The following is a 21,924-nucleotide window of genomic DNA, read 5'->3' on the forward strand; positions in this document are numbered from 1 at the left end:
ATGTTTTAGTGTCCCACTTCCTGTAGAAATAAATTAATCCCGTATATGTGACCCTACCTTAAACATAGGGATTTGCATTCGAGTGAAAGGGATCAGGATCTCAAGAGCGTAGTAAATTGCATTGAAGTCATTGGAATGTCCTTTCTGTGATTGTAAGTTGTTTATCGCATGCAGTTTCAACTTATTGCTTGTAACCCACAAGTGGAAAAATGGAAGATGGTGGACATCACTATATTTTGCAGTAGCAAATTCCACAGCTAACTATGCATTGTGTGAAGAAGTACTTTTTATCTGTCCTGAATCCCATGAAGGGCATTGGTGAGAGCTTCAGGACATATAAAAGGAAGTCCTTCTTTACACAGCACATAGTTTAACTATGGAATTCTCTTCCACAAGATGTAGTGATGACTACCAATTTGGATGGCTTTAAAAGGGGATTAAACAAATTCATGGAGGCTAAGACTGTCAGTGGCTACACATCATGATGGGCTATGTATCATTTCCAACATCAGAAGTTATATGGTACCTCTAGTATCAGAGACAATATGCCTGTGTATATCAGTTGTTGGGGAACATGAGTGGGAGGGTGCTGTGCTGTTGTACTCATGTTCTACTTGTGGCTTTCTGTGGGCAGCTCGTTGGACACTGTGTGAACAGAATGCTGGATTAAATGAACACTTGGTGTGATCCAACAGGGCTCTTCTTATGTTCTTAATCTCCCACCAATCAACTTCACTGAATCACTCTGGCTTCTATTATTATACATATCCACTTTCTCCACATCATATTTTATCATGTCCTCCCTTTATTCACTTTTTTCAAAGTTATAATGCCATGAACAGTGTAAGCTTTCCTCTTATGAGAGCTACTCCAGCACATTGATCATTTTGGTTGCCATTTCCTGCATCTTCTACAGCTACAAATTACTATTTTTGAGATTTGATGACTAGAATTGTACATAGTATTTCAATTGTGGATGCAGGATAAAGGCTTTATGATATTGGCAGTTTTATTTCTGATTTGTGCCTAATGTTCCCCAAAATGGATATTACCTTTTTCACAACTGTCATACATTGGGCAGGTTTGCAGCAGTGGGTGGCAGGGGCCACCTGGGGGTAGGGGATGGATAGGGGCTGCATGCAGCCCATAGGTCATACAGTACGTTTCCCGCCCCGATGTAATGTGTAGTTTGGATGGAAGTGAAAACATTAAAGTGGTTCCCATTTTGCAGGTTAAAGTTAAATCCTGGGTTTAGAAAAGTTGAATGTCACTAATCAACTATATCTTTATGTGTATAATTTCAGTGAACTAATAGCTCTTTTATATTCAAGTGTTGAATATATATTAATATATTTCCCTTTGTGGAATTTAAAGGAAAATCACTTATACTTTAAAACCAGTGCTGTAATGGTATGGGAATGTTGAAGGAATCTGGTTGGCTTCCATTGGCTCACACACACACACACACACACACCCCAGACGTAGTTCCATCCTCTGCCAGCTGGCCCAACTCAGTGTGCAACAAGTTGAACCAGCTGGCAGAGTTTCCATATATATATATATATATATATATATATATATATATATATATATACATACATACACCTAAAAAACATTTGAACAAATTATGGACTCAAATTGCACAAATGTGCATAATTTGAACAAATTACAGCCATAATTTGTGCAGAATATGCAAATTTGTGCAATTTGCAGCTGAAATTTGTGCCAAATGCACCCGTGGGTGTAGTACCAAATTGGGTATTCAATTTGTGCAAATCATAGAATCATAGAATCATAGAATAGCAGAGCTGGAAGGGGCCTACAAGGCCATCGAGTCCAACCCCCTGCTCAATGCAGGAATCCACCCTAAAGCATCCCTGACAGATGCTTGTCCAGATGCCTCTTGAAGGCCTCTAGTGTGGGAGAGCCCACAACCTCCCTAGGTAACTGATTCCATTGTCGCACTGCTCTAACAGTCAGGAAGTATTTGAAGAGTGCTATCATGTCTCCCCTCAATCTTCTCTTCTCCAGGCTAAACATGCCCAGTTCTTTCAGTCTCTCTTCATAGGGCTTTGTTTCCAGACCCCTGATCATCCTGGTTGTCCTCCTCTGAACACGCTCCAGCTTGTCTGCATCCTTCTTGAACTGTGGAGCCCAGAACTGGACGCAATACTCTAGATGAGGCCTAACCGGGGCTGAATAGAGAGGAACCAGTACCTCACGTGATTTGGAAGCTATACTTCTATTAATGCAGCCCAAAATAGCATTTGCCTTTCTTGCAGCCATATCGCACTGTTGGCTCTACAACAATTCCAAGATCTTTCTCGTTTGTAGTATTGCTGAGCCAAGTATCCCCCATCTTGTAACTGTGCCTTTGGTTTCTATTTCCTCAATGTAGAACTTGGCATTTATCCCTATTAAATTTCATCCTGTTGTTTTCAGCCCAGCACTCCAGCCTATCAAGATCACTTTGAAGTTTGTTTCTGTCTTCCAGGGTATTAGCTATCCCACCCAATTTTGTGTCATCTGCAAATTTGATCAGCGTTCCCTGCACCTCCTCGTCCAAATCATTAATAAAAATGTTGAAGAGCACTGGGCCCAGGACTGAGCCCTGTGGTACCCCACTCGTTGCCTCTCCCCAGTTTGAGAAGGTTCCATTGATAAGTACTCTTTGAGTCCGATTCTGTAGCCAACTGTGAATCCACCTAATAGTTGTTCCATCTAGCCCACTTTTAGCTAGTTTGTTAATCAGAATGTCATGTGGTACTTTGTCAAAAGCTTTGTTGAAGTCAAGATATATGACGTCCACAGCATTCCCACGGTCCACAAGGGAGGTTACCTTATCAAAAAATGAGATCAAATTTGTCTGACAGGACTTGTTCTTGACAAATCCATGTTGGCTTCTAGTGATCACCGCATTGATTTCAAGGTGTTTACAGATTGTCTTCTTTATAATCTGCTCCAGAATTTTCCCAGGGATGGATGTCAGACTGACTGGTCTGTAGTTCCCAGGTTCCTCCTTTTTGCCCTTTTTGAAGATAGGGACAACGTTAGCCCTCCTCCAGTCGTCCGGCACCTCACCCATCTTCCATGGGTTTGCAAAGATAATAGACAAAGGTTCTGTGAATTTTTCCGCTAGCTCCTTCATTACTCTAGGATGCAGTTCATCGGGCCCTGGAGATTTGAACTCATTCAAGGAAATTAGGTGTTCTTTGACCATTTGTTTATCAATCTCAAACTGTAATCCTGCCCCCTCAACTTCTGCTTCACTTTGGGGGGGCGGAGCTGGACACCATGAAGGGTAAGATTTCTTCTTGAGAACTCCCGTTCGGGGGGGGGGAAATGAAACTTAATTATCTCATTTAAAAGGCATGGGTCGTTAATGAAAATGAAGGAAAATGATTATGATTGCTAAGAGAGGGTGAAAATCCTGTTTTTGGAAGTTTTTGGAAGCAGAATCAGCATAAGGATTGTGAAAAGCAGCCCGGTGTCTGGCTGTAAATTAATCAGATGGAACGGAGGGGGGAGCGATGAAAATAAAACTGGCTTTGGAATGTTAGAGCTCTTCCGTCTCTTAGTCTGATAAAGCACGGTGATTTATATTCCTTATCTGAGGAAAAGGACTAATTGGCAGTAAATTCACCCTTTAAAAAGCATCGAAGAAAGAAGTGTTTATCTGCGTAGGAAAGAGACGGTGCGGACTGTAAACGGGACATTGAGTGAGAGTTTTAAATAGATCCATGCCGAACGTTAAAATTTTTTAAAAAAACAACAACCCTGGGAAGGCTGCCTGGCAAAGAGTACGGCCTTCTAATCATAATTGGGCCCGTCTTGAGAAAGTGGTTACAGAAGAAAGTTCACAAAACAGCGAGAGTGAAAGCAACGGATCTGTCAAGATGGCGGAGAAATCTGGCACAGTGCCAACTTCAACTACAATGGAAGATCTTTTTTTTTTTAAATAATTTTTATTTGTTTTCTACACTATATAAACATACAACATTACAATAGTAATAATAATGAAAAAAAGAAACATCAAACAACTGCTACATACATATTGAATAAATGTTGAGTACATATATGTTGAATAAGTATTATCGAGGCTGCAGCTAAATCCTGTCGTTTCTTCCTATATAATATTGCCAGGATTCGACCATTTTTGTCTGTCTCTTCTGCCAAGACTCTCGTTCACGCACTGGTTATCTCTCGGCTGGACTACTGCAACCTTCTTCTCTCTGGCCTTCCTTCGTCTCACATCAGTCCGCTGGTCTCTGTCCACCACTCTGCCGCTAAGATCATCTTCCTGGCCCGCCGCTCTGACCATGTCACTCCACTTCTGAAATCTCTTCATTGGCTTCCAATTCACTCCAGAATCCAATATAAACTTCTCCTGCTGACCTTCAAGGCTCTTCACGGTCTAGCTCCTCCCTATCTCTCCTCTCTCATCTCACACTATCGCCCCGCCCGGGCTCTCCGCTCCTCTGATGCCATGCTTCTCGCCTGCCCAAGGACCTCCACTTCCCTTACTCGGCTTCGTCCTTTTTCTTCTGCTGCCCCTTACGCCTGGAACGCTCTTCCAGAACACTTGAGAACTACAAACTCAATCACTGCTTTTAAAACTCAGCTAAAAACTTTTCTTTTCCCTATAGCCTTCAAATATTGAGTTTGTTCTGACTCTATACTATTAGCTTTACCCTACCCGGTGCCTGTTTACACTTCCCTGTGCCTGTTTGCATTCTCCTTCCCTCTTTATTGTTAACTACAACTTATTAGATTGTAAGCCTATGCGGCAGGGTCTTGCTATGTACTGTGTTATCTGTACAGCACCATGTACATTGATGGTGCTATATAAATAAATAATAATAATAATAATAAATAATAATATACATTATCATACTACAACATAATCATTCTTAACATAAAAGTGCACCCCCCACCTCGGGATCTATTCCTGAGTCCAAAATCTGATCGTTTCTTCTGCTGGCGGTTTCCCACTTCCCTTAGTAAACACAAATATTAGGAACTGTTTCCAGATTCCTTCAAACTCATTTATTTTAGTTACGCCTTTTCTCCACTTAATATTCCATGTCAGTTTATCATTAATGGCTATATCCCATACTTCTTTGTACCATTCTTCAATAGAATATTCCCCTTGAATCTTCCAGTTCCTAGCTACCATCAATCGTGCTGCAACCAGCAAACTCGATATCAGCTCTATAGTTTCTTTTCCACACTTTATATCTTCAAATAGTGACAGCAATGCAATCTTTGGTGTTTGTTCTATTTTCATTCCCACTATTTCTTCAATTTCCAAAAACACCATCTTCCATAATCTTTGTACATATTTGCATTGCCACCACATATGTAAATACGTTCCTTTTTCCCCACAACCTCTCCAACAATTTGCTGAATGCTGATCATTTATTTTATTCAATCTAATCGGGGTTAGGTACCACCTCCATAAAATTTTAAAATAGTTCTCCTTTATTCTCACTGATAAACTTCTCAACACTCTTTGTTTCCATAGTCCCTCCCATCTCTGTCGCCCTATTTGTACCTTCAAATCTGACACCCATACCATTTTCTCTGAGTTCTCTCTAAACTCCTTTTCTAACAATATTTTATATATTTCACTCATTAACCCTTTTAAAACTATACTACCTCCTTTACCTTTTTCCTTATTTACTATTAACTCTTCAAACTTCGTCATCTTTCTACAAACTCTATTATCTTTAATCCACTTTTTATTCCATTGTTCTAATTGCCCATATTCTAACCAAGATAATTTTTTCTCCTTTAACAATTTTTCCATATCCTCTCTTGTTTTTATATCTCTTAACCAATCCTTTAGTTTCATTTTGCTTTTCTCTTTTAATATTTTACATAATCTACCCTTCAGATCCTCTGGGAAATTCTTTAACATTATTATCGGTGCTAAGGGAGAGTTACTCGGAAGCAGCTTCCCTTTAAATTTACTCCAAATTTCCCATTGAGTCCTCAGGAGTGGATTATCTATACTTCCAACCCACTTTCTCCCTCCATCTTTAAAAAAGACATTGTCCAAGCTCATCTCTACGTTACTTATAGTTTTTTCTTCCATCCAATATAAATCTCCTACTCCTATAATTGCTTCTACAATATGTCTTAATCTATTTGCTGCGTAGTATAATTTTATATTTGGGAGACCCAATCCACCCTTTTTTTGGCTTAGATACCAATTATTTTTATTCACTCTTGCTCTCTTTTCTCCATTACAATATTTATTAATAATATTTTGCCAACTTTTTATCTCAGTTTCTGATATTTTTATTGGTAACATCCTAAACACAAAATTAATTTTAGCTAATATCTTCATTTTTATTAAGGCTATTCTTCCAAACCAACATAAATTTAATCTTTTATATTTCTCCAATTTCTCTAATACCTCTTTCTTTAACCTCGTTAAATTCTCCTTTTCAAGATTCTCTAATTTTTTTGTAATTTTAATTCCCAAATATTTAATCTCCTCCTTAACTCTCATTTCTATTCCCTTATGTTCCCATTCCTTTTCTTCCTTCTTAGTATAATTAAACAACATCATCTCTGATTTAGACCAATTTATTCTTAACCCTGTAATTTCTTCAAATTCCCTCAACTGATATTTAATTCTTTCTATTTTTCTTATTGGGTTCTTAATGGTCAATAAAGTATCATCCGCAAACATGTTTAACTTTATTTCCCTTACCTCTCCAATTCCTTCTAACTCTTCATCCTCCCTTAGTGCCTTCGCCAATACTTCCATAACCATTACAAACAGGACCGGCGAGAGCGGACATCCTTGGCTTGTTCCTCTGGCTAGTCGTATCTTTTCAGTGAGTCCATCATTTACCACCACTACAGCTGTATTTTGGGAATATAACTGTTCTATTACGTTTTTAAATTTATTTCCAAATCCCAATTTATCTACAATAATCTTTAATGCCTGCCAGCTCACACAATCAAAGGCCTTAAAAATATCCAATGCCATAATTCCTGCCTTGATATTTGATTTTTTTATTACATTTATTACATTTAAAACTCTTCCCACTAGATTATGCATCTGCCTTCCTGCCACAAACCCACATTGATCTTCTCCTATGTATTCTGATATAAATTTATTTAACCATTTAGCCATAATAGATGAGAAAATTTTGGCATCCTGATTTATTAACGAGATAGGTCTGTAAGAATCAGGACTAGTCAGGTCTTTATCTGGTTTTGGAATTAGAATTATCAATGAGTGTTCCCATGATTCAGGTATCTTCTCTCCTAATAATATCCTATTATAAAGTTTCAGTAACTTTGGAACTAAAAATTCTTTGAAGACCTTATAATATTCTGGTCCTAAACCATCTGCTCCCGGTGATTTACCAACTTTTAAATTATCAATGACATCTTCAACTTCTCTTTGAGTTATTACCTTCTCCATTAGCTCTTTATATTCTGGTTTTATTCCATTCTTTATAAACCTTCCAATATACTCCTCCACCTTTTCTTGTTGAGTTTCTTTACCCTTATATAGTTCCTGATAAAATTCCTGGAAAATTTTTATTTTATCTTTCATTATATGACAATAATTCCCTCGATTATCCTTCAATGCTTCTATCCCATTCCTCCCTTTTTCTTTTTGTGTGAGTCTGGCAAGCAACCTAGAATTCTTATTACTGTTTTCGAAATATTCCCTTTTCATGTAAATTAAATTCTTTTGAACCTCCTCTATATTTAAATTTTCTAATTGTTTCTTCTTAGCTTGTATTTCTACTAAGTTATATTTATTTTTACCTCTCCAATATTCTTCCTCCAGATTTCTAATTTCTATCTCTAACTTTTCCTGCTCTACACGTTGTTGTCTTTTTAAGCTACACGTCTCTCTAATACAAATTCCTCTTACTACAGCCTTCATGGTGTCCCAAACGACTGACCCAGCTGTTCCTCCCTTTTCATTAATTTCCCATGACTCCGACAATTCCTTCTGAATTTTCTCTACCACTTTATTATATTTCAATATTTTTGTATTCAACTTCCATCTATATGCCTCTTTATAATTCTTCTTGACTGTGAATTCTAAACTTAACAAGGCATGATCGGTTACTTTTATTACCCCCATTTCCATTTTACAAATCTTCGTTGCAAAATCTTTTGAGACAAATATATAATCTATCCTGGAGTATGTATGATGAACTGGGGAAAAATATGAGAATCCAGGCTTAATCCCATTGAGTAAATGCCACGAATCTGAATAATCATTTTCTTTTACTAGTTTATTCAATGTAGTTATATTATTCCTCTTTTCAACATTAGTGGGATTTGACCTGTCCCATCTATTATCCATAACCATATTAAAGTCCCCAGCTAATATAACATACCCCTCCTTGAATTCTTCTATTTCTTTAAATAACTTTATAAAAAACTCTCTATGTCTCTCATTTGGGGCATACACATTAATTAGCGTATATACCTTTCCTTCAATTTTACCTTTTAACATAAGATATCTGCCATTATCATCCTTTTTTATTTCTTCTAATATAAACCCACTTTTTTTTGAGATCAAAGTGGCCACTCCATTTTTTTTGATGTCCCTAATGACTTTTCATAATAGGCTAACCACTTTAATTTTATCATATTCGAATTCTCGGAGCCTTGGTGTGTTTCTTGGACCATTATAATATCCGATCCTTCTTTATTAAACATTTGTTCTATTCTCCTCCTTTTCACGACTTCCCCCAAACCTTTAACATTGAGTGTTGATACTTTTATCTTTTTATCCATATTCACCCTTTTGAAGTCTCTTCCGATCCCTTGTGCTCTGCAACTCAAATTTACTTACATAAAAACACAAACTCCATACAACAAACCCCCACCCCCTTATCCCAACCCCTTCCCTCCTACCTTCCCCCCCTCCCCACCCCCCCACTCTGATCCCCCCCACATCCCCGTGAGTCTAATACTCCAGTCATCTACTTTAAAGGGAGGGGGGAGGCAGTGCTGCGCCTGGCCGGCAAAGTTTCTATGTTTAGCATTTCTATCTGCAATTATCTCAAAATATGATTAACAGTTCTATTACACCCCAGATGTCCCAGCCTCATTCCCCCCCATCCATTCCAGTCCCACTTGCTTCCCCATACAGACCCAGCCTCTTCAGCAACTCTTTACCTTGATCCAGTGAGGTTACTCTGTGTTCCCCCCTCCCATAAGTAAATCTTAGAAAAACAGGATAACCCCACGAATAAGTGATTTTGTTCTTCATTAGTGTTTCAGTTATTGGTTTAATACTACGTCTCCAATTTAGTGTGTGTTGAGAGAGATCATTATAAATTTGCACTGCTTTGCCTTTGTACTGCAACTGGGCCATAGATCTCAATTCTTTCATAAGTTGCTCTTTTTTGTAATAATTACCAAATTTCACCAAAATGTCTCTAGTCCCTTTGTAGTTTTGCCCCCCCACACGGTGAACTCGATCTAAATCCGATCCATCTATTGGTAGGTCAGGCATCAGCTCTTTGAACCAATTCAGGATGATTTCTCTTAGATCTTCTCCTTGTGTTTGCTTTAGCTGTTTTATTCGAATCAATGATCGACGAGATTGATCCTCCAAGGCTATCAGTCTTAATTCATAATCTTTAAATTTAATATTTGTTGATTTTTCAAAAGCCTCTTGCTTCTTCTGGTTCAAATCAGCTTTTGTCTCCAAATTTCTGATATTTTTTGAGTTCTCAGTTGTCTTATTAGTCAGGACACGCATTTGTTGTCTAAAAACATCCATTTGCTGATCCATTTTTTGGAAAATAACAGTGTTGTTTTCTGCAATTGCCGCTTTAATTTCCACTAAAGAAGGTGGCTGACTGCCAATTGCTTTTCCCCCTTCAGCCATGTTTTTTTTCTTTTTTTGGCACTGTATCTAAGAAAACTGGGTCTGTATCTTCGTCCTCCTGTTCTCCTTCAGGGACTGGATTTTCCAGGTTGGAGAGATTATGGTTACTTGGTTTCTTTTTTTGTGTGTATTTAACCTTTTCCACTCCTTCCTAATTCTCCTTTTAATGTTAGACATAGGACACTTCTGGACAGGGCATAAATCTTTAAGTCCAGCTCCCTTTCTTGGCAGTTTATTTATTAGCTTATCTTCTCTGTGTTAAACACTCTTTCTTCTTCTCAGGGGGGGGGAATACATCAGATTCACAACAGCATTCACTAGAGGGGACCAGAACTAGCCATACACAGTCTATCAATGCCACACTTCGCCCCCTCACCGAACGCTGCTATTTCTCCACCACCGCTCACCCCCCTTCTCGCCAGCCGACGAAAACTACAACAAACTGCTTTCCTCTTTATAAAGCCAGTATTTCAGTCTTTTCCACTTTGAAATAGAAGATAAGAGGTGAGATTCGCTATAAATCAAGTCAGCATCTAACAAAAACAAACTCTCTCTGCTTCACTGCGCCACAGCAGCAGGCAGCTTTACTTTCATTTTCCACAGATGCTTATAATAACATTCCGTAAGCTCTCACCTTATCTTTTCCAGCTTTTCCAACACTGGCAAGTTAGAGAGCTAGCATTCATAATCCTTTTCCATCATTTGATTAAAGATTTATGCCCATTAAAAGTGAGATAATTGTTTTTCCCGGCTAAGCCGGTTAGAGCATCAGAAGAAACTCGCTGACTCCATGGCTGCCAAGCTCTGAAGAGGCTGATTTTGGACAGTACAGCAACACTGAGTAAGAAGATGGATGAAAATGATAAGAAGGTGGATAAAAGGATGGGGGTGCTCGCAGACAAGATCGCTCAGAATGATAAAGCTATAAAGATGCTGAAGTAAAATTAGTGGAGAAAAGGCAGGATGCCTTTGAAAAAGGCTGTGAGGTGAAATTCCAGGAACAAGAATTAAAGCTGATTCAATTGCAAGATCAGGACCGACGTTTTAACGTACGTATTAAATACTTTGTTGAAGAACCAGCAGAGGACTTGAGAAAATAATACTGAAATGGTTCAATGATATGATGCCTGATCTGGATATAAAAGACTGTGACCTGGAAAGGATCCACAGAGTGGGGGGAGCAAATTACAGAGGAACCAAGGACATTCTTGTGAAATTTGGCAGTTATTATAAAAAGGAGCAAGTAATGAAGAAATTGAGGTCCATGGCTATGATAAAACATAAAGGCAAAGCAGTGCAAGTATTCAACGATCTTTGTCAGCAAACACTCCAATGGAGATGCAGCGTTAAGCAAATAACTGAAACGTTAACAAGAAATGCAATAAAATATGCTTGGGGTTACCCTATTTTCTTAAAGTTTTCATATGGTGGGAGTCAACACAGAGTAACCTCTTTGGATCAAGGCATGGAGTTGCTGAAGAGTCTGGGTTTATCTAAGGAAGCAAGTCTTGGAGCTGAAGCTGGAAACGGAGCTGAAGCGGGGGCGTCTGGGATGGGGTAAAATGTTGAATGGTTATGAGATAATAATACATAAAAGCTGTTAAGTATAGAGATCTTGCCACTCGGGCGGAGCTCCGCCTCCCCCCTTCCCTAAGGTAGTTAATGGCCGGAGTGGTAGACTCACGGGGATATGGGGGGGGGAAGGTAGTGGGGGGATGGGAGATTGGGGGGGTTAATAGGGTGGGAGGGAGGGAGTTGAAGGGGGGTTTAGGGTTTGTGTTTTTTGTTGTGTATGTTTATGAGTTGCAGAGCACACGGGATTGGAAGAAAAATCAAAAGGGTAAATATGAATAAAAAAATTAAAGTATCAACGCTTAATGTTAAAGGTCTGGGGGCAGTCGTGAAAAGGAGGAGAATAGAACAAATGTTAAATAAAGAAAGATCTGATATAATTATGATGCAAGAAACACACCAAAAACTTGACGGCGTAAATGAAATACGGACAAAGTGGTCAGTTTATTATGAAAAGTCATTGGGGACATCAAAAAAAAATGGAGTGGCAATTTTGATTTCAAAAAAAAAGTGGATTTATATTGAAAACTATAAAAAAGGATGATAATGGTAGATATCTTATGATAAAGGGACAAATTGAAAGTGAACAATATACATTAGTCAATGTTTATGCCCCCAATGAGAGACATAGAGAGTTTTTTATGGAATTATTTAAAGAAATAGAGGAGTTTAGGGAGGGGCATCTTATTTTAGCTGGGGACTTTAATATGGTAATGGATAATAGAGTGGATAGATCAAACCCCACTAATGTGGAAAAGAGAAATAATATTACTATATTGAATAAACTAGTAAAAGAAAAAGATTATGTAGATTGTTGGCGTTTACTGAATGGGTCGAATCCAGGCTTCTCTTACTACTCCTCAGTTCATCATACATACTCTAGAATAGATTATATATTGGTTTCAAAAGAGTTTGCAAGTAAGGTATGTAAAATGGAAATGGGGGTAATAAAAGTAACAGACCATGCATTGCTAAGTTTAGAGTTTATAGTTAGAAAGAATTATAAAGAAGCGTTTAGGTGGAAATTAAACACAAAACTTTTGAAGTATAATAAAGTGGTAGAAAAAATGCAAAGAGAACTGACAGAGACTTGGGAAATTAATGAGAAGGGAGGAACGTCAAGGGCAGTAGTTTGGGATACCATGAAGGCAGTAACAAGAGGGATATGTATTAGAGAAATGTGTAATTTAAGGAGGCAACAAATAGCAGAGCAGGAACAATTGGAGGAAGAGATTAAGAAATTGGAGAAAGATTATTGGCAATCTAAAAATAAATATAAATTAGTAGAAATACAAGCAAAGAAAAAACAATTAGAACATTTAAATTTAGAGGAAGTTCAGAAAAATTTTATATATATGAAAAGGGAGTATTTTGAAAATAGCAACAGAAATTCTAGATTGCTTGCCAGGCTCACACAAAAGGAAAAAGCCAGGAATGGGATAGGAATATTGAAGGATAAACAAGGGAATTATTGTCATACAATGAAGGGTAAAATAAAAAATTTTCAAGAATTTTATCAAGAATTGTATAAGGAAGGGAAAGGATACTCAAAAACAGAAGTTGGAAGCTTATATAGAAAAGTATATAAAGAAGGGAATAAAAATAGAACATAAAGAGTTAATGGAAAAGGTAATAACTCAAAGAGAAGTAGAAGAAGTAATTGAGAATCTGAAAGTGGGTAAATCACCGGGGGTAGATGGTTTAGGCTCAGAATATTATAAGGTTTTTTAAAAAAAATTAGTACCAAAATTATTGAAGTTGTATAACTCCATATTGGAAGGAGAATCATAGAATCATAGAATCATAGAATAGCAGAGTTGGAAGGGGCCTACAAGGCCATCGAGTCCAACCCCCTGCTCAATGCAGGAATCCACCCTAAAGCATCCCTGACAGATGGTTGTCCAGCTGCCTCTTGAATGCCTCTAGTGTGGGAGAGCCCACAACCTCCCTAGGTAGCTGATTCCACTGTCGCACTGCTCTAACAGTCAGGAAGTTTTTCCTGATGTCCAGCCGGAATCTGGCTTCCTTTAACTTGAGCCCGTTATTCCGTGTCCTGCACTCTGGGAGAATCGAGAAGAGATCCTGGCCCTCCTCTGTGTGACAACCTTTTAAGTATTTGAAGAGTGCTATCATGTCTCCCCTCAATCTTCTCTTCTCCAGGCTAAACATGCCCAGTTCTTTCAGTCTCTCTTCATAGGGCTTTGTTTCTAGACCTCTGATCATCCTCGTTGCCCTCTTCTGAACACGCTCCAGCTTGTCTGCGTCCTTCTTGAATTGTGGAGCCCAGAACTGGACGCAATACTCTAGATGAGGCCTAACCAGGGCCGAATAGAGAGGAACCAGTACCTCACGTGATTTGGAAGCTATACTTCTATTAATGCAGCCCAAAATAGCATTTGCCTTTCTTGCAGCCATATCGCACTGTTGGCTCATATTCAGCTTGTGATCTACAACAATTCCAAGATCTTTCTCATTTGTAGTATTGCTGAGCCAAGTGTCCCCCATCTTGTAACTGTGCATTTGGTTTCTATTCCCTAAATGTAGAACTTGGCATTTATCCTTATTAAATTTCATTCTGTTGTTTTCAGCCCAGCGCTCCAGCCTATCAAGATCACTTTGAAGTTTGTTTCTGTCTTCCAGGGTATTAGCTATCCCACCCAATTTTGTGTCATCTGCAAATTTGATCAGCGTTCCCTGCACCTCCTTGTCCAAATCATTAATAAAAATGTTGAAGAGCACTGGGCCCAGGACTGAGCCCTGCGGCACCCCACTCGTTGCCTCTCCCCAGTTTGAGAAGGTTCCATTGATAAGTACTCTTTGAGTCCGATTCTGTAGCCAACTGTGGATCCACCTAATAGTTGTTCCATCTAGCCCACTTTTAGCTAGTTTGTTAATCAGAATGTCATGTGGTACTTTGTCAAAAGCTTTGCTGAAGTCAAGATATATGACATCCACAGCATTCCCACAGTCCACAAGGGAGGTTATCCTATCAAAAAATGAGATCAAATTAGTCTGACAGGATTTGTTCCTGACAAATCCATGTTGGCTTCTAGTAATCACTGCATTGATTTCAAGGTGTTTACAGATTGACTTCTTTATAATCTGCTCCAGAATTTTCCCAGGGATGGATGTCAGGCTGACTGGTCTGTAGTTCCCAGGTTCCTCCTTTTTGCCCTTTTTGAAGATAGAGAAAGAACACCAGAATCATGGGAACATTCATTAATAATTTTAATACCAAAACCAGATAAAGATTTGACTGTCCCTGATTAATATAGACCTATTTCATTAATAAACCAAGATGCTAAGATTTTTTCAACTATTTTAGCAAGGCGGTTGAATAAATTTATAGAGGAATATATAGGGGAGGATCAATGTGGATTTGTAGCAGGTAGGCAGATGCCTAATTTAGTGGGAAGGGTTCTAAATGTAATACAGGTGATAAATAAGTCTAGGGTTAAAGCGGGAATTCTGGCATTGGATATTTTCAAGGCTCTGAGAATTTTTCCGCTAGCTCCTTCATTACTCTAGGATGCAGTTCATCGGGCCCTGGAGATTTGAACTCGTTCAAGGAAATTAGGTGTTCTTTGACCATTTGTTTATCAATCTCAAACTGTAATCTTGCCCCCTCAACTTCTGCTTCACTTTTTCCAGGGGGGTCATAGACCCACTTTTGGGAGAAGACTGAGGCAAAGTAGGAATTGAGCACTTCAGCCTTTTCTTTGTCATCTGTTATCAATTTGCCATCCTCGTTAAGCAGTTGGACCACCATTTCTTTCCTCTGTCTTTTACTACTCACGTATCTGAAGAAAGCCTTTTTATTGCTTTTAGCATCCCTCGCTAATCTCAGCTCATTCACAGCTTTAGCCTTCCTGACACCATTTCGGCACTTCTGCGCCACTTATCTGTACTCTTCTTTTGTAGCCTGGCCTTCCTTCCACTTCCTATATGTATCCCTTTTTGTTTTCAGGTCATCTCTAAGCTTTTTGTGGAGCCACATTGGTTTCCTCTGTTGTCTTCTATCTTTTCTCCGTGTTGGAATTGTTTGTAACTGTGCCTTTAAAATTTCCTTTTTAAAATACTCCCACCCATCCTACACTCCTTTTCTCATTAGGCTCATTTGCCATGGGACCTTACTTATCATAGTTCATGGTGTCCATGTTTGGGAAATGCTGATTTTAGAAGAAGAAGAAGAAGAAAAAGAAGAAGAAGAAGAAGGAGAAGAAGAAGAAGAAGAAGAAGAGTCCCCAGAGTTTGGGGAAAGCCTATACCTGCCCTCACAAGTGCAAGCCGAGCCGGGGGGCTCTGGAGAGATCTGACAAACACCAGGAGGCCTGGACCTCCCCGCGATGGCCATCCCTATGTGCAACCTTTAACAAATGGGTAGTAGTTTTCCCCTCTGCTTGCTAGATGGTGTCATTCATTCATTCATTCATGTTTCCCCATAGACAAAGCTCTCTGGGCAATTTACAAAAATTGAAAACCTTTAAAATACATTATACAAAGTACAAAAAGCATTTATGTAAAAACATATAAACAGATACCACACAGAGACACCATACATCTAAAAACAACATATTAGTGTGGTTTTCTTTTCATACATAACATATTTTGTGTAAACTGTTAAGAATGGATATGAATGCAATTAAAATTCAAAATGGGAGTGTTAAAAATGGAAGTGTTCATTTGCAAAAGTTGTATGTTTGGAGGGTGGATGGTTTTTATTTTATTTTTTCATCTGGTATGAATGCTCCATTCTTCATGTTTCTAATGCAAAGAAGAAGTCACTCAAACCTTTAAACCTGTTATCTTTCAGCCGGGGAAGCGTGTGTTGTTGGATCCATGCACCACCTGTCAGTGCAGCCTACAGAAAGGAGTGTATTTGAAATACAAATTGACATGTGGAAAAATTACTTGTGAACCTTGCCCCAAGGTAAGACAGAGTGTTATGGCACAGGAGCCCTATTGATTTTTGAATGAGATCTATTCCAGGCTGTGGAATGTATATTTTATACTCACATCCCTGTTTGAAGACATGTACTTACCTTCATGAACCCTGCTGAAATTCATGAAAATAGGCAGCACGTACTTTGTGCCAGTTGGATCATATAAATTAACTATTTTAATTCTTATACAGTATCACTGGTTCCCATACTAGCTTTGCCATAAAGAAATGTACATGTTGGAGCACATGTTCCTTAAAGTGTACTAAATGTATCTGATGTAAAGAGCTAAAAGAAAAGAAAAGAAGGAAGTAAAGGTCTTCTTCATTATACCTTATCAACAAATGGCCCATAACTTTTCTGGCAATGTCAGATTGACCTGGATGGTCAGTCCCCCTTATCAAGCTAGCTTATTTGTCTTCTAGTATGTCACGAGGTCTTGACAGTTACAAACAATATACACAAAGACAAAAACAACTTTGAGGGGGAAAAAAGGAATAAAGACTGTTTCTTCATCGTGGTCTCTATGCATCACACATATGGGCTTTGCGCCTGCGCAGAGACCAGACCGGAATCTCCAATAGCTTAGGGAAACGTTTTTGGGCGGGAACCCCTCCCCCACGCTACCGCGCATGTCCACGGGGTTCCCGCCCTTCCCTCAGTTCTTCGTCGTCCGCCATTGTGCACAGACCTAGAAACCGTGTTCTCCAGTTTCTCTTTTATTCTAATACTTACCGCTGACCTTTTTCTTCGTAATCTTCTCCCCTTTCTCTTCTTTGCCTATAAAAAAAAAAAAGTTATTCTTCTGCCTTTCCCTCTTTTCTGGCGATCGTTTGATCGCGCTGGCGCCTCAGGCGCATGGCCGTTAGGGCCCCATTTAGAAAGTGCGTCAAATGTGGCTCTAAATTGCCACCTAAAGACGGTCACTCGCTCTGTGTGCTTTGTCTGGGCGAGGGACATAAAGTTCAGCAGTGCCATCATTGTATGGCGTTCACCAAACAAACGCGAAAGAACAGAGCGGATAGACTCCGGTCTATACTTTGGGAAAAAGCTCTACGAGCTACTGAACCTACGCCTCAAAAGCGTAAGGAAAAATCCTCCTCAAGGGCAATGGAGAAAACTCATAGCCCTGAAATTCAATCGATTGTCATCGATGAGGAGATGATGGCGGATAACAGGGCCATACCCCTGACGCCAGGCCGATCCCTAGCGGTTTCCGCGGCTAAAAAGATTTCAAAGAAGGCCCGGACCCCTAAATCGGCGGAGCACTTAAAAAAGAAGAAGAAAAAGAGAAAGGATGCTGAAAAATGCTCCACCTCGAGGGTCGATACCGTATCCACGGTACCCGCCAAGCCTACCCTGCCGGCGGCGACCTCGATACCGACGCAATCGTCGATGCCAACTCCGCTACCGACTGCAAGAAGTTCGATGTCGGAGGACGAGATTCGTGATTCCACGTCGGCTATCTCACCACCATATCCTACAGTACCGTGCACTGCTGCTCCATAGGAGCCAACCAGGCTCTCTGTTCTACTTCACATCGACAAGGGCAGTCTCCTAGACCCGACTTCGACCACGTCTCGCAGTACTCAGGATACCACAGAGAATACTCTTTTGACTGGGAATACTATTGTCCCCAAGAGTTTTATCCAGCAGAACGGAGACACTATGACCACTATGCTCAGCCTCCTCCGAATGCAAAGGTCATCCAAGTCCCTCCGGCTCTTCAATCTCACACTCCTCGCAGCCAACACAGCAGAATCGATCGTACAGAGCAGTGTTCGATACCGACGGCGACAGTGGTGGTTTCTTCAGCTTGCCAAAATCAGGCCTTGCAGCCAGTATGTCAAACACTGCAACCTAGCCAAGACTCTCCTGATGAAGATTATAGATCTGATTCAGACACTGTGGTGTCGGTAGCTCCATCCATGCCGTCCCCCAATGACATTGTGAACACACAGGAGCCTGTTTCCACCTCGGAGGACATGGGAAATTTTACCGACCATGTACGACGGATGGCACAAACTTTGGGTCTCGATGTCGATCAACTGACAGAAATTGATGATGACCCAATCTATGATGTTATGCGGACGGAAGCTAGCTCGACTATTGCTATTCCGTTCCCTCCTACCTTGCGGAGAACAGCACAAACTTCCTGGAAGACTCCTTGTGCAGCTCAACCAACATCTAAAAGACTGGAGTCGATGTATAAAGTTAAGGAATCCGATGCGGACTTCCTTTTTCAACACCCTAAGCCTAATTCGATCATTGTTGAATCTGCCCAGGGCAGATCTCAAAGAGTGCATTCAGCCCCTACTGATAGAGAGGGCAGGAAATTGGACTGTCTTGGCAGAAGGGTGTATGCGTCTTCGTCTTTAGGAATAAGAACTGCGGCGTACGAGGCTACCATGGCCAGGTACCAGATATTCCTATTAGATAAGTTAAACTCCCTCTGTGATCATCTACCCGAGGAGAAAAAAGAATTGGCAAAAATCTTTCAGACCGAAGCTACGGCAGTAGCCCGTCTCCAACTGAATTCTGCAAAACACCAGACGGATTCCCATTCAAAATCAATGATGGGATCCATAGCTCTTCGCCATCATGCTTGGTTAAGATCAGCCAACCTGACAAACGAAACAAAAACCAGAATTAAAAGTCTTCCATTTGACGGAGAGGGACTATTTAACAATAAGACTGACGTGTCCTTAGATTCAATATATAAGGCTCGCACGACTGCCAAGAAGATGGGTTTCTCACAACCCCAACCGCAATTTAAGCAAAGGCGCTGGACTAGACAACCGTACCAACAGATGCAACAGCGCCCTCAATATGATAAACAACCTCCAAAACAACAACAACAGTTACAAAGAAAGAGATCTTATCAGGGCCGATACCAGCAGAGTAGACATCAGCCTGATTTCTCTAAAAGACAGCGTCTTTGACTTCTCTGTCCCAGGCCTACTACCATTTACCGACCGTCTAGCACCCAAATACCATCAATGGGAGTCCATAACATCCGACTCCTGGGTGCTCACTATCATCAAGACGGGTTACGCAATGGAATTCGATACCCTTCCTCCCTCTTCGGGAGTGAAAGTAACAGCGCCATCTCCTCCTCTGCTGCTCGAGGTACAAACCCTACTAGCGAAAGGAGCCATCTCGCCTGTACCCGCAGAGGAGACCAACCAGGGGTTCTTTTCGCGCTATTTCACGGTCCCGAAGAAGGATAGAGGGCTTCGACCGATTATGGACTTAAGACATCTGAACAAGTACATCACCGTGAGGAAGTTTCGTATGACAACGATTACATCGATTCTCCAGCTGTTGCATACGGGGCTTTGGTTTGCGGTAGTAGACCTGAAGGATGCGTACTTCCATATCTCCATCAGGAAGTCGCATCGAACTTACCTACGCTTCTCCATCGGCGCCAAGCAGTTCCAGTTCACCGTGCTCCCCTTTGGCCTCGCGACGGCACCGAGGGTCTTCACGAAAGTGATGGCTGTTGTATGCGCCCATCTACGACAGAAAGAAATTCACATTTACCCTTACATAGACGACTGGCTCCTGGTGACGGAGGACAGTTACACGCTCCAGGAGAATATAGTCACGACTCTCGAGCTCTTAGACTCCCTAGGCCTGTGGGTCAACCAGGAAAAATCTATACTGACTCCTCAGAGCACGATAGACTTCATAGGAGTGACTCTGTCGTCTCGGGATGGAAGAGCTTACCTCCCGATAGCAAGGGCAAAGACACTTCGAGACTTGATTCTCGACATCGAAACCCAAGCAAGACCCTCGGCATGGACAATCCAAAGGTTGCTGGGTTTGATGGCGGCGACTACCGCTGTCATCAGATTTGCCAGATTGTGAATGAGGATCCTTCAAGGGTGGTTTTTAAAGACCCTCGACCTTCGACGCAACGCTCGCAAAACCTAGCTTTCGATACCGAGACAGGTTCGAGCGTCGCTGAAATGGTGGCTCTCGATGGGAAACCTCTTGGAGGGAATTCCGTTTCAGCAAAGAGCACCATCGGATACCATCACAACAGATGCTTCCCTCAGTGGATGGGGAGCTCACTGCAACTCGCTCACCGCCCAAGGTCGATGGCCTCCTCGACAGAAAGAGGAACATATCAATCATCTAGAACTCCTGGCAGTGGAAAATGCCTTAAAAGCCTTTGCTCAGATCATCGAGGGCAAAGATGTTCTGATTGCAACAGACAACACCACCGTTGTCTGTTACATAAACAGGCAAGGGGGAACGAGGTCATACCCCTTAACCCGCTCTGCACTCAGGATTTGGAACTGGTGCATAAAGAGACAGACTTACCTGACTGCGATCCACGTAGCAGGGAAGGAGAACATCGTAGCGGACTCCCTAAGCAGGTCCTTCCATGTCGACCACGAATGGGAGCTCGATACCGAAGTAAGAAACGACCTCTTTCGGTATTGAGGCCATCCTGCTGTCGATGTCTTTGCCACTGCAGAAAACGCAGTCTGTACCAACTTCTGCAGCAGAGCAGGAGGCGGAAGGAACTCGCTAGGAGACGCCTTCACAAGAACGTGGACAGGGGGGTTACTCTACATCTTTCCTCCGTTCCCACTCCTGACAAAAGTCGTGGCCAAGATAAGAACAGACAGCACGAACTGTTTTCTGATCGCGCCGTGGTGGCCTCGGCAGCCGTGGTTCCCTCTTGTTCTTCGACTATCGAGAGGAGATTACATCAAACTACCATCGATACCGAACCTTCTGTCTCGACACCAAGGCAGGGTTCGACACCCAGACCTCTCGACGCTCAAGATGACAGCATGGAGGATGATACCACAACCTCCGTTATCGTACAATTGACTGTACAGAGCATTCTTACTGCATCACAAAAACCTTCAACAAGGAAGTCGTATGCGGCTAAGTGGCAAAGGTTTTCTAAATTTGCACTACAAATGGATCACACGGCTAAGACTTGCCCCATCTCGGTGATTCTAGAATACCTGCTCTCACTGTACCGGGGAGGATTAGGACTTTCGTCGATCAAAGTCCATTTGGCTGCCATCACTGCTTTTCATGAAGGTGTGGAAGGGTTCTCACCCTTCACCCACCCTACATCTAAAGAATTTTTAAAAGGTTTAAAAAAACACTATACCAACAACTAGAAACATCGTACCGTCGTGGAGCTTGTCGGTTGTGCTCCATGCATTGATAAGAAAACCCTTTGAGCCCATGGCTACAACGGATTTAAGACTCTTGACTCTCAAGACTGTGTTCCTGGTTGCCATAACTTTGGCAAGGCGCGCAAGTGAGCTTAGAGCTCTAAGAATAGATGCGCACTATACAGTTTTTCATAATGACAGGGTTGTCTTACGAACAGACCCGTTCTTTTTGCCTAAGGTGGTGACACCTTTTCACTTGGCTCAGGACATTATTTTGCCAGCCTTCTTTCCTAACCCTACAACACCTGCGGACACTGCTCTCCACATGCTGGACGTTAGAAGGGCTCTCTCCTTTTATAGAGCTAGAACCGAGGGATTT

General features: G+C 41.0%; 1 protein-coding gene across 2 annotated transcripts in view; it reads left to right on the top strand.

Annotated features, from left to right (window-relative positions):
* Window positions 1-21,924, top strand: part of VWF (von Willebrand factor) — a 250,378-nt gene that overhangs the window by 210,791 nt on the left and 17,663 nt on the right. For both annotated transcript variants that reach the window (XM_063134384.1, XM_063134386.1), the window contains exon 47: window positions 16,272-16,388. In XM_063134384.1, the coding sequence (XP_062990454.1) occupies window positions 16,272-16,388 (117 nt within the window). The remainder of the gene's footprint in view (window positions 1-16,271; window positions 16,389-21,924) is intronic.

The sequence above is a fragment of the Elgaria multicarinata genome, chromosome 9 (assembly GCF_023053635.1).
Source record: "Elgaria multicarinata webbii isolate HBS135686 ecotype San Diego chromosome 9, rElgMul1.1.pri, whole genome shotgun sequence".
NCBI classification, from domain to species: Eukaryota; Metazoa; Chordata; class Lepidosauria; order Squamata; family Anguidae; genus Elgaria; species Elgaria multicarinata.